Below are 17,765 nucleotides of genomic sequence, written 5' to 3'. Positions count from 1 at the left end.
ATTTTATGGCAAAAGACCCGTTTTCGAATCTTTATTTTTAAGAGTCATTTTTAATTGCAGCTAATACTTTTGAAGCATAAAAATAACAAACATACATTTTCATCAGCTAAACCCCTTTGAACTAAAATATTTTCTTGAAGTAGCATCTGATATTTTAAGTTACTATTTCTTTAGCAATTTAACAGCACATTTGCATACTACTACTAGTTTCTTTGAGTTCCCTGTGCTTATTAGTTTCTATAGTTCCTAATTTGCGCACCTGTTCTGCTTTCTGTTGATTTCTTAGTCTGTGCATTTAAGCCTTCGGTTCATTCAGCTCTTTGTTCAGTCTCGTTTATGTTTATTGTCTGTGGTTGCGTTTCCGCTCTCCTATGATTTGTAATTATTGTGTTATTGTAGTCCTGCGCTTCATTGCAGCCACTCATCTGTAACAAAAATAATGTTTTATATTTTTATGATTTAACTCTTATTATAATAAATAAGACAAAATATATTACTTCTATAACTTTTTACACTTGTATTTTTTGACAGCTACGCAACTACCAGTTTCAAGCCCCAGAAAGATAATAAAGACGTAATTAAAGTAATTCATGCGACTCCAGTGGTTTAACCTTAATTTTATGAAGCGACGCGAGTGCTTTGTTTGCGTATAAAACATAATTTACCACTTTATTTACAATATGTTAATGTTCAACGTCCGCCCTCACGTCAACACAACATGCGTACATCGTGGTGCTCTCATGAACCCGCGTTGGAGATTCATCTTTTGCAAATAAAGTGGTAAATACTTTTTCTTTGCACAAACAAAGCACTATCCCTTTAAGAACCGATCTATGTTCAAACGTGACAGTTCAGAGGTTTTCAATTTAACATTTTTATGATTTAACTATTAATTTTGGTAATACTTTAGATTAGGGTCCAATTCTCTCTATGTACTCCTTATTAGCATGCATATTATATTGGCTGTTTATTAGTACTTATAAAGCACATATTATATGCCTTATTCTGAATGACCATATTCTACATCCCTTAGTCCACCCAATACCTAAAGTTAACAACTACCGAACTATTACTAAGCAGTAATTAGGCATTTATTGAGGCAAAAGTCGTAGTTAATAGTGAGAATTGGACCCTAAACTAAAGTGTGACCTTAGTTTTTAATCAGCTCCTGTTTGGGAAACCCTGCTGATCCGGAGACCATCTGACTTGCAGATAAACAGCTTGTTTGTGTTTTGTTGCAGGTATCTGGAGAAAAGTGGAGTGAATTTAACAAACATCAACGTGGTGCCGTTCGGTGTGTGGCAGAATGTAAGTGATACGGTGGGCTTTTTTCCCTTTTGCTCTTTTTCACGTGTTCTACTTCTTCTGATCTCGGCTTTTGAATTATTTGAAAGGTCGATGATCACCTGAGATTTATGATTCTGATGGACGGAGTTCATCCTGAGATGGACACCTGCTTGATTGTGGAGTATAAAGGTATTTTGCTGCTCATTCAGACAGATTTTTCCTGTTTATCCCTGTAAAGCTGCTTTGAAACAATTGTTATTGTATAAAGCACTAAATAAATAAAGGTGACTTGACTTGATGAGACTTTTATATGTTCTTCCTCTGTTTGAGGAAGGACTAAGAGCTTATATGTTACTAATTATCTTAAGTATGAAAAATAAGTAACAAATTAACTATAAGAATAAGATGAGACAAACAGAGCGAGGTCATAGAGTTTCCGTTGCATTCTTCTCCCTTTATCTATACCATGTGATGTAAAGTACACACAAGTCACATGAAGTCAACATGCACAATAACTGTCATCAGGCACGTGCACAGGTAGGGCTCAACCTGTGCAGAGCACATGCCCTTTTTGCCCTTACACTCCGAAGTGCCCTTTTTTGGTGGTGTTTTTTTTTTTTTTAATCAATGCTATTGGTCACCCTTTATGTCTGTCTGTCTGTTTTACAAATATTTAGCCAGTGAAAGTTCTTAAAACGAGCTTGTGTAGGTCTACATCTTATTCAATCCTCAAACTGTCAGTAAGCTGATAACTCCGCCCCCTCTATATTCACTGAATCAACTGAAGTTCCACAGCAGCCGCACAGTAGACAGCAGCTGAACGAAGTTTTGCGAAGGGTAAATAAATCTTGTTGTTTGAATAAGTACTACTAAACACTATGTCTATAAAGCCTCATATTTTATTTATTTGATGTCTGACTCACTGACTGAGACATGTGGGACATCGCCTGAGAGAGGACTAGGCTAGCATTTGCCATCTAGTCATAGCCATTACATAGCCTACACTTAAATAGCTTGTGCGTGCATACAGTAGCATTTCATATTTTATAAAATGCGATTTTGGCCAAATGTATATTACAACAGGAAAAACTGAGCGCCCCCGAACAGGTTACAAAAATAAAATAAAAAATGCACATTTGCACCCATTCGCTGGTCAAAAACTATATATTGATAAGTAATACAACAACATATAATTTGTTTTTACCATCGGAAAATCATAACAGGTTTCCAGTTTCGTACTGGAACTTACACAAAGCGACGAGTGATCCTCGTCACCTAGGTAACATATATTTCTAAAAAAATTCTTCTTTGATTTATGATTGCTGATACACTTAATTTATTAACATTTAGGCTAATCATGTTATGGTAATAATATTAAATTATGGTTAATTCAAGGCTGTTAATATGCACGTATTCGCTATTAATTTTTTAATCTATAGCATTCTATTGTCACATGCTTGTCCTGTCCTGTGCTGCACATGGGTGTTTTTGTTATTTTGGGCCATGTGCTCATGTCATTGTCTGGTCCCTCCCCCTTGTTATCTGATTATTGTTTGAGTTCTTTCACCTGTTCCCCCTTGATTAGTTTCCCTTTATTAGTTCCCTCTTGTTTGCAGTCTGTGTCGATCGTTGTCTACGTTTTCCCTGTGTTATGTTCCTGATTTCTGCCTGCCTTGTTTTCCCCCACGGGGAGTTTTTGTTTGTAGTTGTATTTTGTTTATTATTTAATAAAATCCTTACCTGCACTTGGATCCTCACTTCACCTTTTTGACCAACCGTGACAGAACGATCGACCAACATGAGGATTCAGCAGAAGGACTCCCGCCAACCACCGATTGCCCCTGTTTCCTGCCCTCACTATGAGCGAATCATGAGATTCAGTCATTTGGCTTCTCTCCGACAACAGGGGACCAAAATGAAGGATTTCGCCCTGAAATTCAGTGCGGCAGCGGAAGGGCTCGGCCTTGAGGATGCAGCACTTAAGGACCTATTTAATTATGCCCTTGATGAGCCCAGAAGTTACTGGACAATGATAGGTCTGGAACGTCTGACTTTTGAGAGATTCTTAAATTACATAGAGCGTCAAGGGAATCCACCAGCTGGGGAAGTTGCAGATCCCCCAGAGGTAGCCGTAGAATCTGCGACGGAGACGGTAACTCCCACACCACGCTCTCGGAAGCGGAGGAGGAGGAAGCACATGAGTTCCATCCAGCCAGAGACTGTTCACGTCACGTCTGCTGATCCAGAGACTGTTCACGTCACGTCTGCCGATCCAGAGACTGTTCACGTCATGTCTGCCCAGCCAGAGACTGTTCACGTCACGTCTGCCCAGCCAGAGACTGATCACGTCACGTCTGCCGAGCCTGTGTCTTCGGACAAGATGACAGCCGCTGAGAGTGTTCACGTCACGTCTGCCAAGCCTGTGTCTTCAGACAAGATGGCCGCCACCGAGAGTGTTCACGTCACGTCTGCCAAGCCTGTATCTTCAGACAAGATGGCCGCCGCCGAGAGTGTTCATGCCACGTCTGCCGAGCCTGTGTTCCCTGACAAGATGGCCGCCGTCGAGCCAGTGTCTGTTCCTGAGCCGGAGCCAGTGTCTGTTCCTGAGCCGGAGCCAGTGTCTGTTCCTGAGCCGGAGCCAGTGTCTGTTCCTAAGCCGGAGCCAGTGTCTGTTCCTGAGCCGGAGCCAGTGTCTGTTCCTGAGCCGGAGCCAGTGTCTGTTCCTGAGCCGGAGCCAGTGTCTGTTCCTGAGCCGGAGCCAGTGTCTGTTCCTGAGCCGGAGCCAGTGTCTGTTCCTGAGCCGGAGCCAGTGTCTGTTCCTGAGCCGGAGCCAGTGTCTGTTCCTGAGCCGGAGCCAGTGTCTGTTCCTGAGCCGGAGCCAGTGTCTGTTCCTGAGCCGGAGCCAGTGTCCGTTCCTGAGCCGGAGCCAGTGTCTGTTCCTGAGCCGGAGCCTGTGCTTGTGTCTGTTTCTGTGTCTGTTCCTGAGCCTGAGCCGGAGGCATCTGTTCCTGAGCCCTCAGTAACCGCGACACTGGCCATTATGGCCACAGCCATGTGGTGTGTGTGGGCTACGCACACACTTGGACCGGTGGTGTCTGTTCCTGGGCCGGTGGTGTCTGTTCCTGGGCCGGTGGTGTCTGTTCCTGGGCCGGTGGTGTCTGTTCCTGGGCCGGTGGTGTCTGTTCCTGAGCCGGTGGTGCCAGTTCCAGTTCCCGAGTCGGTGGTTCCAGTTCCAGTGCCTGAGTCGGTGGTGCCAGTTCCAGTTCCCGAGTCGGTGGTGCCAGTTCCAGTGCCTGAGTCGGTGGTGCCAGTTCCGTGCCAGTTCCAGTGCCTGAGTCGGTGGTGCCAGTTCCAGTGCCTGAGTCGGTGGTGCCAGTTCCAGTGCCTGGGTCGGTGGTGCCAGTTCCAGTGCCTGGGTCGGTGGTGCCAGTTCCAGTGCCTGGGTCGGTGGTGCCAGTTCCAGTGCCTGGGTCGGTGGTGCCAGTTCCAGTGCCTGGGTCGGTGGTGCCAGTTCCAGTGCCTGAGTCGGTGGTGCCAGTTCCAGTGCCTGAGTCGGTGGTGCCAGTTCCAGTGCCTGAGCCATTGGTGTCTGTTCCAGTTCCTGCGCCCTGGCCGGCCGAGGGGTCGTCGCCGCCCTGGCCGGCCGAGGGGTCGTCGCCGCCCTGGCCGGCCGAGGGGTCGTCGCCGCCCTGGCCGGCCGAGGGGTCGTCGCCGCCCTGGCCGCCCGAGGGGTCGTCTCCGCCCTGGCCGCCCGAGGGGTCGTCTCCGCCCTGGCCGCCCGAGGGGTCGTCTCCGCCCTGGCCGCCCGAGGGGTTGTCTCCTCTGTCCAAGCCACCTGTTGAACTGTCATCTCCGCCCTGGTCGGCCGTTGGACTGTCTGTGCCCTCCCGTCCCGCCCTGGTCTGTCCCTCCCGTCCCGCCCTGGTCTGTCCCTCCCGTCCGCCGCCCTGGTCTGATGGAGCGTCTGGTAGCCGCTCCGTAGGGAGGGGGTAATGTCACATGCTTGTCCTGTCCTGTGCTGCACATGGGTGTTTTTGTTATTTTGGGCCATGTGCTCATGTCATTGTCTGGTCCCTCCCCCTTGTTATCTGATTATTGTTTGAGTTCTTTCACCTGTTCCCCCTTGATTAGTTTCCCTTTATTAGTTCCCTCTTGTTTGCAGTCTGTGTCGATCGTTGTCTACGTTTTCCCTGTGTTATGTTCCTGATTTCTGCCTGCCTTGTTTTCCCCCACGGGGAGTTTTTGTTTGTAGTTGTATTTTGTTTATTATTTAATAAAATCCTTACCTGCACTTGGATCCTCACTTCACCTTTTTGACCAACCGTGACATCTATACTCTCCGCTCGTCCTCACATGTATAAAATGTAGTAAAACATGGTTTTACTACAGTAATGTTGTAGTAGTAACTAAAAAAAAAAAACATTACAGAAGATCACTGTGAAATCTTTATATTTTATCATGCAGAATGTAATTTATGATTTAATTCATTCCAAGGCTTCATTTATTTGATCCAAAATGGATCAATGATCCAAAAACAGTAATATTGTGAAATATTTTTACAATTTAAAATAACTGTTTTTATTTGAATATATTTAAAAATGTAATTTATTTCTGTGATCAAAGCTGAATTTTCAGCATCATTACGCCAGTTCAGTTCTCTTCAGTGTCACGTGATCCTTCAGAAATGCTTTTCAAACATGGCTCACAGAAGGTTGCTGTTGTGATTAGGTTTAAAGAAGCCCTTAAAAACCTGTTTATCTATATTATCTATTATTATTATGGTTCTTATTAATCGTGAATAAATCTAAAGCTTTTGAGACTATTATTTTGTGTTATTGAATTTGTCATGAAGATGTGACCATTTCTTCCTTTTATGTAGGCTTACTAAATAATCTTGATATAAAAAAAGGGAGGGGGGTGCCCTTTTTCAGTTTCAGCACATGCCCCTCAAAAGGTCTGTGCACGGCCCTGACTGTCATTAGGGGAAAGTTCAAGTGTAGATAAACCACCAACAGTTACTTCCGTTCAAGGGTGTGAAAGTGTCACCCTCCATAAATATGACGAGTAAGATTATGTTGAAATTGTTTTATGTAAATAAAAATGATGAATCACCAACAAAAAGATTATCTTCAACAGATAGTTTTTCTCCTCAATAAAGCGGCTAAAGCCCCTCAGAAATGCACAACATTGCTAATAGGTTGGATAAACTAAAAAAAAAAAAAAAACATCTTCCAAGGTCACATGATCCTGAATACGGTGGACTGCACCAGACCAAACAATGGACGTCTTCCTCACGGTGTTGACCTGATGATGAGCGACTTCGCTGGCGGCGCCTCCGGTTTCCCCATGACCTTCCACGGCGGCAAGTACACTGGTGAGTTACACACCAAAGTCCCTTTAAGGCAAGCCATTTCACTCGGCGGCCATCTTTGAAACGCTATTTCAGTCATGCAAGTACAGCTCCTATCTCTCTTTAGGGAAACATTAACTTCCAAATTACAAATATATTTTATATTTGAAATCACCAATTCAATCTGACAACATCTGTCTCAAGCCATTTTGTTTCTAAACGCTCAAATCATGACAAAAAACTGCATATATTAAGTGGAGTGGCTGGTCTCCACTAGACCACATGTGCAATCATAAGCACGCTTCTCAAAACACTGACCGTTTTTATAGCAACTGGAGCTTTCTAACGGCAGCTGCAGTGATGCGATGACTTTCCAATCCAATCCAATCCAACTTTATTTGTAAAGCACATTTAAAACAACCAAGGTTGACCAAAGTGCTGGACATTGACATGATTTCGGACAGATTATTAACACAAGAGTAACAAAAAAAACTAACATTTAAAACAAGGGACAAACAAGAAAATAAAAATGCAGAAATACAACTCTCAAGCAGGTTTAAAGGCCAATGAATAAAAATGAGTTTTAAGTCGTGATTTAAAAATGTGAAGGCTGGAGGCCAATCTGACACGCAAAGGCAAATCATTCCACAGCCTTGGGGCCACGACTGAAAATGCTCGATCTCTCTTATTTTTGAGCCGCGTTCTAGGGACAAAAAAAAGAGTAGCTGGTCAACAGACCTTAATGATCTCAGAGGAGCGTGCGGCTTCAGAAGTTCAGGGATACAGTGGGGAGAACAAGTATTTGATACACTGCCGGTTTTTGCAGGTTTTCCACCTACAAAGCATGTAGAAGTCTGTAATTTTTTATCATAGGTACACTTCAACTGTGAGAGACGGAATCTAAAACAAAAATCCAGAAAATCACATTGTATGATTTTTAAATAATTAATTTGCATTTTATTGCATGACATAAGTATTTGATCACCTACCAACCAGTAAGAACCATTTGTAATCTGGAGAGGGAGGCCTGGTTAATACCTACATATAAAGCACTACAATAATCCAGGCGAGTTGTGATAAAAGCATGTATAACCCTCTCAAAATCAGTGAAAGATAAAAATGGCTTCAGTTTGGTAAGCAGCCTGAGTTGAAAGAAACTAGCTTTTACAACGGAATTTATCTGCTTCTCTAGTTGAAAATCACTATCCATCTTAACACCAAGGTTAGTTTCCATAGACTTGACACAGGGTGTCAGGGGACCCAGGTCCAACTGGGAGGCGCCAGTACAGAACTGGCTGGGTCTAAATATTATGACTTCGGTTTTAGTTTCATTAAAATGTAAAAATTTCAAACAAAAAATTTGCAAAACTAACAAAACTAGCACTCTGAAACACAATGTACTAAAACGTTCTGTCCTGTGTTTATAAATGTTGTATGTTGTGTTGCCATACCCCTTTGACTTTGGTTGTGTGTGTAAAAATAACAAATATGGGAAATTAAACTAGGTTAGAACCTCGTGATTAACAATGAAGTAATAATTAAAAAAAAGTTTGCTTTGCCTAGTAGAAGGGTTTGCATACGAAGAACCAATCAAATTTATATAATTTTGCCATACCTCCCTATTCTATAAAAACTGTTGTATTCGTGTTAGCTGGTGGGATTCTCAATGGAATTTGTCTGAGATCCTCCGGCCTTGCTTCTTCTTGGGAGATGCTCTGGAGAACTGCTCTGAGATCCCCCAGCCGTGATTAAAGCATTTAAAGGACATTTGCTGAAGTCTGTTTGTCAATAGTTAGGGAAACAAGTATTAGCACTCCGCCGACGTCGATGTGTAGATGCGCTAGAGTATAAATATTACAGGAAGTAGTTATGTCTAGCGAAAAATCTACCACATAGTCTTTTTAGGGAATTATCACCCTTACTTTTTATAGGCAAGTAAATCTGTGAATCATCTGCACAAAAGTGGAAACTGACATTATGCTACTTTAAGATGGATCCAATGGGAAGCAAATAAAAGGAGAAGAGATTCAGCCCCAAAATAGAGCCCTGAGGAACTCCACATGTCAGTGGTGCTGCGGGTGAAGTATAGTCACCAAAACCAACTTCGAACACTCTCTCTGAAAAATATGATCGAAACCATTCTAGTGCAGTGCCTTTAATCCCCACGCTGTGCTCGAGACGAGAGATAAGATCACTGTGGTCGACAGTATCGAATGCTGCTGTGAGATCTAAAAGCATAAGGATTGCAGAAACTCCAGAGTCTGTTGAGATGAAAAGATAATTTTTAATCAAGACTTTACCAATTGGCGATTGGCTCTTTTATTTAGAAGTATTTAGAAGAATATTACCATATTGTGCGTTGCACTTTCTCTCATTTAAAGTAATGAATGCGCCATCTTTTTATATCTAAAGTCTTCAAAAATGTGCATTAAGGCAACTCTGCATTCTAATTCAAATTTTCTGACTTTGACAGAAATCTGGAAGGCGGATTTCATCAAGAATGAGAGGAAGAAACTGCTTAACTATAAGACTCAGTTGGTGAAATCCCTGCAGCCCAAGATCTACTGCCCGTTCGCTGGATACTTCACCGAAGCTCATCCTTCTGACAGGTGCATTAATGCATCTCTCATCACAAAACCTAGATAGCTACTGTATGCAAGAATGCATTTTCACTTTTAATGAAAACATCATTAGTCAACACGAAACAACATTCACAAGCTATTTTATGCATGTTGTGTGATGTCTGACATTAATACTTGAATACGCATTAAATTGATCAAAACTAAAAGTGAAGATGTTTATAATAGAGACTTATTTCAAAAACATTAAAAATATATGAATTATTCCGGTAGTATATAACAGTCATCAAAGTGTATTATGAAGTAACACTCGAACATGATTAACAGGTACATAAAGGAGACGAATATCAAGAACAGCCCAGCAGACCTGAACGAATCAATAAGGAAGAGCTGTCCAAACACCTTAACCTGGACACCTTTACCCGGTTCTGTCCTGGATCTGGCCCTCGCGCTAAATGACACATCTAAAAGGTATCATGGCTTTATTAGCATTAGCATGTAACTTTCCCATGCCTTTATTGGCATGTAACGTTCCTATGGCTTAATTAGCATTAGAATGTAGCCTTCCCATGACTTTATTAGCATGTAGAATTCCCATGGCTTTATTAGCATTAAAATGTAACGTTCCCATGACTTTATTACCATGTAGTATTCCCATGGCTTTTTTTAACATTAGCATGTAGTGTTATTTGCATTTACATGTACCATTCCCATGGCTTAATTAGCATTAGAATGTAGCCTTCCATGACTTTATTAGAATGTAGCATTCCCATGGCTTAATTAGCATTAGAATGTAGCCTTCCCATGACTTTATTAGCATGTAGAATTCCCATGGCTTAATTAGTATTAACATGTAACGTCCCCATGGCTTTAATAGCCATAGCTAGCGTTCCCATGTCTTTATTAGTCTTTATTAGCATTAGCATGAAACGTTCCTATGACTTTATTAACATTAGCATGTAGTGTTCTTTTCATTATCATGTAGCATTCTCATGGCTTTATTAGCATTAGCATGTAGCGTTCTTGTAGCTTTATTAGCATGTAGCATTCCCAAGGCTGCATTAGCGTGTAGAGTTCTTGTGGCTTTATTAGCATTAGCATGTAACATTCCTGTGGCTTTATTAGCATTAGCATTTATCATATGAACATGTTGACGTAGCTTCAGTGCATTATCAGCGGTTCTCAACTGGTTTTGCAAAAAATTCCTTATAAATCATTGAGGCATGTATAATGCTTGTATCTTTTTTACTCTCTTCTCGTTCTTCATGTTTTCTTAATTCTGTAATAATTTGATGCTTGAGATGTTTAATTATTTGTTTTTTTCTAAGAGCAACCATTGAAATGTATTAAAATTAACATTAACGAATATGAATGATACCGAATAATATTATTTTAGTATCATACATTATCATAGTTTAATAGTTTAGTAATAATTTAGTTTTTAATTTTTTTCATTATTATAGTCATTTTGTTATGTGCTTAGGTGATTTTTATTAGTTTTTTGCATAGACTGTAAAAAATATGGACGTACTGTCCGTGACGTCACCCGTAGGTTTCTGAAGACCGTTTTTGAAGCCTAAAGTGGGCGTGGCCGACCGTTGCCATCTTGGCAGCGCGTCACTCCCGAATTTATTTATTTTTACAGCGAGACAATGAGCTGAGGTAACGTGACGGCTAACAGACAGCAGACAAACGGCTAATGATGACTAATGACCACAGCAGTGGAAATCCACCTGTCACTCGAAAGTGGACTTAATTATGCAGAAATGTAAGGTTTAATATAATTTAAATGGATGAGTTATAAAAAAATTCACCCCCCTCACAGTTGTCATGAAGGGCAAAATTAGCTGTATAGCTCCAGACTGTAAACATGTTTTTTTCTGCTGTAAAGTTGGGCATTTCAACATGGGGGAGATGCAGATTTGACTCACTTTTGGAGCCAGCCTCAAGCGGCCAGTCGATGAATTGCCGTTTAATTCACTTCCGCGTTGGTTTCAAGAGAGAGACAGGGAGGTTGCCGCTTGTTTTTTTTTTTTGTAACAGTTGCTTTGTCAACTAGCTAAAGTATAAAGTTTTTTAGTTTATTTTTATTTTTAGTTAACTATAATAACCAAGCATGATTGAATAATTATGCATTTTGTAAATGCATATTCAACAGTAGAAGTGTAATCTGTAAACTATTTATTTGTAAACATATTGACTGTAGTCTCTGACATAGTTTTTTTAACCTTTTTACGTTTTTTGTTTATAGTTTCTGAGCATGAATCTATTTAAAGGTGCATTGCGCAAGTCTCTGAGTTTTTGCAGAACTATGCCCCCTCTGGCGACAAGCGAAACTGCAGCCAGAGGTGTGCACGCTCATGACGTCACGCCCAGTCTCAAATTCCGTCCCGAATCCCTCTTATTTATTTTACTGTACAGGATTATAGAGGCAATCGCAGTGATCAGAGAAGGGCTCATTCAGCCCATCAGGCAATTGTTTAAGCATGTATGGGTTAGAAAAACGGGTATTTTTAACATGAAGTGTTGCGCATTGCACCTTTAATTTTGATTTGAGAATTATGTTGTTATGATCATATTCATATATGCATGAGTGAATTAGCATGTAGCATGATTCTCTGTGATTATGCCTGCCTGTTTTTCATTTTCTTTTCTGGTTTTAATATCATAACCATAGGAGTGCCATCACTGAACCGCCCAGCGGTACAAAGATCTATAAGGACAGTTGGGACTTTGACTTGTATGTGGATGAACTGAATGCTTCCATTACAGCTGAAATCTTTAAATACAAAAGCTGGATCCAGTACTATTATAACTGGGCAGGATTTAAAGGCTACAATCTGGTCATTCGGGTAAATAATATTTTTTATAGCTAAACGGCAGATGGATCTCACACATACACAAACAAACACGCACACAGATGAGTTAAACTCTAACACTGAGTGTTTTCCATCAGGTCATAGAGACGGATGATGATTTCAAGCCCCTGCAAGGTGGTTACGACTATCTAGTGGACTTTCTGGACCTTTCTTTCCCAGACACGCGCCCGGAGAGAGATCACGCGTACGAAGAGGTGACCTGACTCGAGTCCTGTAGCACAGACTGTGTTGGATGAGATATGCACTGATTTTAATACATGAAACGTGTGTGTTTAGATCAAGAACAGAGTGGGCGTGATGAGACACGTGGTTTTGAACGGGCTGCTATGGGACGACCTGTACATCGGCTTCAATAACAGAATGAGTCGAGATCCTGATGTTTACCACCACAAGTAAAATACAATCATCACAATATAAAAAGGAAAAATACATAAAAGCATATAAGTGATGTATCAACTGTAGTTATGTTTGGGATTTTATTAATTTACCATGGTATTTGCATGCTACCCTAAAGCACTCGTAGGAAAAAGGTTCAGTGAGGTTCTATATAGAACTCTAGTGTTCTTGACTCAATTTTAATGCCAAAAATAAGTCTTAAATTATTGCATTATAATTTCATGTTCAACAGGGTTTTTTTTTTTTTTTAATTAACTAAAACTAAATCCATAAAATGATCCCATGATTGGAACCACTAAAAGGTTCTATATATGAAGTGCCTGACGGAACCCTTGAAGGTTCTATATAGAACCTTTTCTTCTAAGAGTGTATGAAGATTTTAACGTAAAAAAAAGTATATATATTTTTTTTTTCAATACTTCAATTTAACCTTTAATTATCATTTATATTTTATTTCAGATTTATTTTAAATAATGAAAATGTTTACGTTTCAGTGTTAACACTAGATTGTTTTATTTGTTAACATGAGATAACTACATCAGTTAACATGAACTAAGAATGAACAATAGCATTTATCAATCAGTTCAAGTTAATCTCAATATTTACTATATTTTTAAGATCAAAAGTTGTATCAATTAACATTAGTTGAACATGAACATTTTAACCAACTTTAACAAATGTTACTAAATGCTGTTATTGTTAGTTTAATTTATGTTAGTGTATGTTAGTTAATGCATTAATAATGTTAACAAATGAAAGCTTATTTTAAAGTGTTACCATTTTAGTTTAAGTTAACAATAACAACGCGTACGGCCACTTTGCTAACATGATGACAAAAACATTTCAGATCAGAGAAATACAAGCAGTGGCATTCATGACAGTTAATAGAATTTGTTTTTCACCGGCAGGTTCTGGAATCACTTCCAGACAGAGCTGCCACTATCAGGGCCGGACTGGGATCATTTCCTTCAAACTGCCTGTGAAACGGATGTGCCAGATGAGAGCAGTAACGCCTGTGTGCTGTCTTAATTTGTTGCGACACTTCCGATTCATAAACCGCATATTGGTAAATAACTAAGGAAGAATAAAAGTGCACTAAACGGTAAAACTATTTGTACTACAATCCAGTATGTTTACAATTATGACAATACATTAAAATAATATGGTAAGAAATAGCTGTTTGCATTTTGCAATATCAAGCAGGATAACAGGCTTTTTTTGTACAGCTAAAAATTTAGTGTAAATGTTCTGAGTCATAACATTATTTATGTGGTTTTGGGAGTGTGAGCAAGGCCGCATTAATGCATGGGCTTACCTGGGCTGAAGCCCAGGGGCCTCCCAAGTTCAGGGGCCTCCCATGTTCAGGGGCCTCCCATGTTCAGGTTCATGATGAGCTGAAAAGGTCATATTGTTTTAACTTGTCAGATTTTGTCGCTGTATGTCGCTAGTCGCTTGTGGAGTTGGTAGACAGTGCTGTCGCTCTAATGTTATTGTCATGGTGCGTTCACACCAAACGCGAAAAGAGCGTCTGGCGCGAGTGACTTCAAAGTTAAGTCAATGCAAAGACGCGTTTGCGCATCTAGAGGTCCCGCGGCGCGATGAATGAGGCGTTAAGGCTGATTTATAAGACTACAGTTTATAAATTTATTTACGGTGCGTGTCCACTACAGCGGCAAAAGTCCGCTCAGGCAACGCTGCAACGTCTCCGCTTTGGGGTGTGTCTGTTGCCAGTGTTTTTAATATAAGTTTTTTTTCAACACACGGACAGTATAATCATCAGCGATGCACGCGATTACATTTAGAAATAGACAAGCTTTGTTTCCAAATGCACCAAGCAATGATCCTTTCAATTTTATAAACTTTTATAAACCCAGCCAATATAATCACAATGAACACATCCAAAATAAAATCTTTATAACAACTGCAAAGCGTCTAATTTGTAAACAAAATGATTTACGCACTAAATCCAGCATAAACTCACTGAGACTGTCGACAGTTTCTTTTCCATGCATCATTTTATTATATCCATGTTTGTGGTCAGTTACAGTCAAGTCATAAGTCTGTGAAATCGCCCTCGAACTCTTCTGTCTTGCCTGCACTGCACTCCAGACGGTGACGGGAGCTGAGCTCCACTGAAGGCTTCTTTCCTATTTGTCGCTCGCGAAATTTAGTTGCTGTGTGTGGTTGTTAAATAAAGTGTCTTGTGTTTATGTGCTCAGTGATATGTTAGTAACAATATTAAAATTGAAAACAATATAAAAAAACTCACTGTTGTAGGTCTCGAAAGAAACTAATGCATTCTGTGATGTAGATTAGATATTACACTTTTTTTGAAATTAGACTATAAATCGAGGGGATGGGGGGCCTACAAAACCTCTCAGCCCCGGGGCCTATCATTAGGTTAAGGCGGCTCTGAGTGTGAGGGTGTGCTCACACACACGTTTGGAAATGTCTTATCTTATGTTCATCTTATGTAATGTTAAAGTGTGTTATGTTTATCTGGAATACTTGATTCTGTGCACAAATAATTTTGTGTAATGGTGCAAAATCGTATGATTGGCTGCTGATTTTCTTCATAGTTACACTACATTTGCTTCATGTCTCTTTTTCGGTTAAGTTTGCTATGTTATTGTCATGTAGTTATTGTTTATTTATGAAATGGGTTTGAAATGTTTGTTTGTTTTGTGTTTCTGCAGGGAGACACTGACAATTAACTATTGCCATCACTAATGTATTATGTATTCAGGAGGAGTCACTAAACACAGGGATATTATGAGAAGCTGATCACTTTATAATCAACTAATTGAATTACTGTAAAAAGCATTTAGAAAATAATTGCTTTAAGAGACTGTGTACTTTTTAATAACAATTACATATCAACATTACCCCACTGTAATATAAAATAAATATGTTAAGTATAAACAACAGACATCAGTGATGTTTTAGTATTACTATTATAGTTAAAATTATAAAATATTTAAAATTGTATTTATTTTTATATTATCAGTTTTTATTTTATTTTGTCATTTTTATAAAAAAAATTATATTTCCATTGACTTTTTTTTTTTGAGTTTTAGCAATTTTAAGAAACTTAATTTATTTCCGTTAGTTGCCACAGCAACCCTTCTAACTTTTTTTAAGGTAAAGTTGTTTTTAAGATAATATAATTTGTAATGAAAAAAAAAAACACATTTTCATTGAAAAAAAGATTTTCACTTTAAGTTTGACTTTTAATTCTAACGTTAGTCGTTGTCGTTGTCCAGGACATCTCTCCTCTAGCTAACTTCCCTCTTCATGCTTCTCTCTCCTCCACCCCCCACCCCCCTTCATGTGCATGCGCACTAATCATTCTTGTCGGTTATTGGCTGGAACACTGTTTGTTATGTTTCGTGGTCCAGGCTGGGCCAGTTTGTTTTTGTTGCCGTTTGTGGAGACCGCGTTTTTTTACAGTGTGTTCAGGGGACAGGCAGCTAGCGGATAGTGAGGAGATGTTTGCTGGATGTGACAAAAAATGTGTCGGCCTAAAAAACGTGTGACATCGCTTAGAGCACCTTTAAATAAAGCCCTGATCTCATCAGAAACAGGACACGACCACAGTTACACCACATCTGCATGCAGGTTGCTCAATATGCTGAAGAACATCTTCAATTATTTAATGTTTTAGTTTTGCAAACATGATTGCACAATAAAAACTAGTTTTGTGGTAGAGATGCCAAACTCATTAATCAGATTACAACCGTCATCCATTGCATTTACCCGAGTTAATCTGGTGAGAACCAGTGTTCAAATGGTGGGAAGTGGTTTAACCCACAATGCAGTGCGGTATGCAGCGGATGTGAGGTTTTGACTTGTTTTTGATTTAAAAACGTTCCTCAGAAGCTCTTTTAAAAAAAGAAGAAGTGAGTAAAAAAAAGTTCACCATCACAAGTTCACCTAACTAACAGGAAACTTCTCTCAATCGTCAGTCAAACTCAGTGATGAGTGACTTGATTCACGTTCTGATCTCTGTCACCGCTCTGCTGAAAGTGGTTTCCAGCGAGCCCTTCTATGATATCACGGATCCAGCGTTTATTGAGGAACGTGTAACACAACACAATATGAACCGCAGGAACGTGAATCCACCAGCCAGCAACATGCGCTACATGGTAGGCTAAACATAATACAAGTTAAACATGCAAATATTTGTTAAACGGAACTGAAAGTGTACAAAGTCAGTCATCTGTATTGTTTTCTTCAAGACTGCTCCTACCTTTTTAATGTCAGTTACATTAAGACTGATTACCTCTTGTCTAACGGCTTTGGTCAAACCCTATTCCCACGGGATTAGTTTTCTAAACAATGTTTGAATCACAATTCTTATCATTCGACATCTGTGATTTGTATGTACCAATTCGGACTGGACGAACATCTCCGTGTTTATTAAAGAGGTGGGAGTGTGTTTTCAAGACGTGAGCATTACAGAAGGTCATGTGCTGTGTTTGAGTGCATCATGGTTGTCTTTTAATTTATTGTTTGGTGATATTACTTTAAAATCCTATTTTAGTAGGCTAAACTTCATGAGTTTATAGCAGTGGCTTTAAACTTGCATAACCGAGCAGAGAAATGTATGCGTTAACATGAAACTGCGTTTTTTCAGACATTAGTTTCACGTGTTTTGACCCTGTTGGCCTTCCATATTAGACAGATGTCTGACCGGTGCGCCACATCTCGCCATCGATCTGCAGTTAATTTGCGTAGCCAACTGTAGTAACTAATATTGTGCATCCTGTGATTTTAAGAACAAAAATGCATTCTGTTTGATCATCCCTTTAAGCCTGTCGCTCAGAAGTAAAAAATAAACTAAAAAGAAACTATAAATAGCACAGCACTTAAAGGTCATTTCAGATTATTTTTAAACTGATGTCTGAATGGTATTTTACCGGTAAAAAGACGGATCGCCATTCCTTGTGTGAACACACATTTATGTAGGCTATTTACCAGAAAAGTCGTTCTGGTTATTTTACTTAAATTTTCTGTGTAAAAGGAGGCCTGTGTCTTCATACCTGCTCCCGGTCTTATAGTGCATGACTAATTGGTGCACATTATTTAAAAAAAAATGTTTTTCTAATCAAAACGTAATAACTTACTACGCCTCCGAAACGACTTTTATTTTCATATGACACCATGAATCGTTTTTGAACCACGTGAATGCTTTCTCAGGATCCAATCAATTCCTCATAAAACCAAACCCCCATTCTACATTATTTTCTTATGTAATATCCTGTTTCAAACAAA

The 17,765-nt window shown here is 39.7% G+C and overlaps 2 protein-coding genes across 11 annotated transcripts in view; one reads left to right on the top strand and one right to left on the bottom strand.

Annotated features, from left to right (window-relative positions):
• Window positions 1-17,765, bottom strand: part of LOC308689745 (uncharacterized protein) — an 84,159-nt gene that overhangs the window by 26,027 nt on the left and 40,367 nt on the right. The window lies entirely within an intron of this gene.
• LOC308689733 (cytidine monophosphate-N-acetylneuraminic acid hydroxylase) overlaps window positions 1-17,765 on the top strand; it is a 34,660-nt gene that overhangs the window by 10,676 nt on the left and 6,219 nt on the right. For 4 of the 9 annotated variants that reach the window (XR_014030048.1, XR_014030049.1, XR_014030050.1 and 1 more), the window contains 9 exons: window positions 1,242-1,308; window positions 1,395-1,476; window positions 6,524-6,661; window positions 9,111-9,246; window positions 9,544-9,687; window positions 11,894-12,068; window positions 12,173-12,289; window positions 12,372-12,487; window positions 13,400-13,557. Coding sequence is in view for 4 of the 9 variants with exons in the window: in XM_081363604.1 (XP_081219730.1) it covers window positions 1,242-1,308; window positions 1,395-1,476; window positions 6,524-6,661; window positions 9,111-9,246; window positions 9,544-9,687; window positions 11,894-12,068; window positions 12,173-12,289; window positions 12,372-12,487; window positions 13,400-13,520 (1,096 nt within the window). In the remaining 5 variants the exon portion in view is untranslated. Of the gene's footprint in view, window positions 1-1,241; window positions 1,309-1,394; window positions 1,477-6,523; window positions 6,662-9,110; window positions 9,247-9,543; window positions 9,688-11,893; window positions 12,069-12,172; window positions 12,290-12,371; window positions 12,488-13,399; window positions 15,412-17,765 lie in introns of those variants that run through there. The other 5 variants (XM_081363606.1, XM_081363607.1, XM_081363605.1 and 2 more) reach the window with 3 other exon arrangements.

The sequence above is a fragment of the Scardinius erythrophthalmus genome (genome assembly GCF_964197995.2).
Source record: "Scardinius erythrophthalmus genome assembly, chromosome: 4".
Classification (NCBI taxonomy): Eukaryota; Metazoa; Chordata; class Actinopteri; order Cypriniformes; family Leuciscidae; genus Scardinius; species Scardinius erythrophthalmus.
This window is presented reverse-complemented; position numbering and strand designations above follow the sequence as displayed.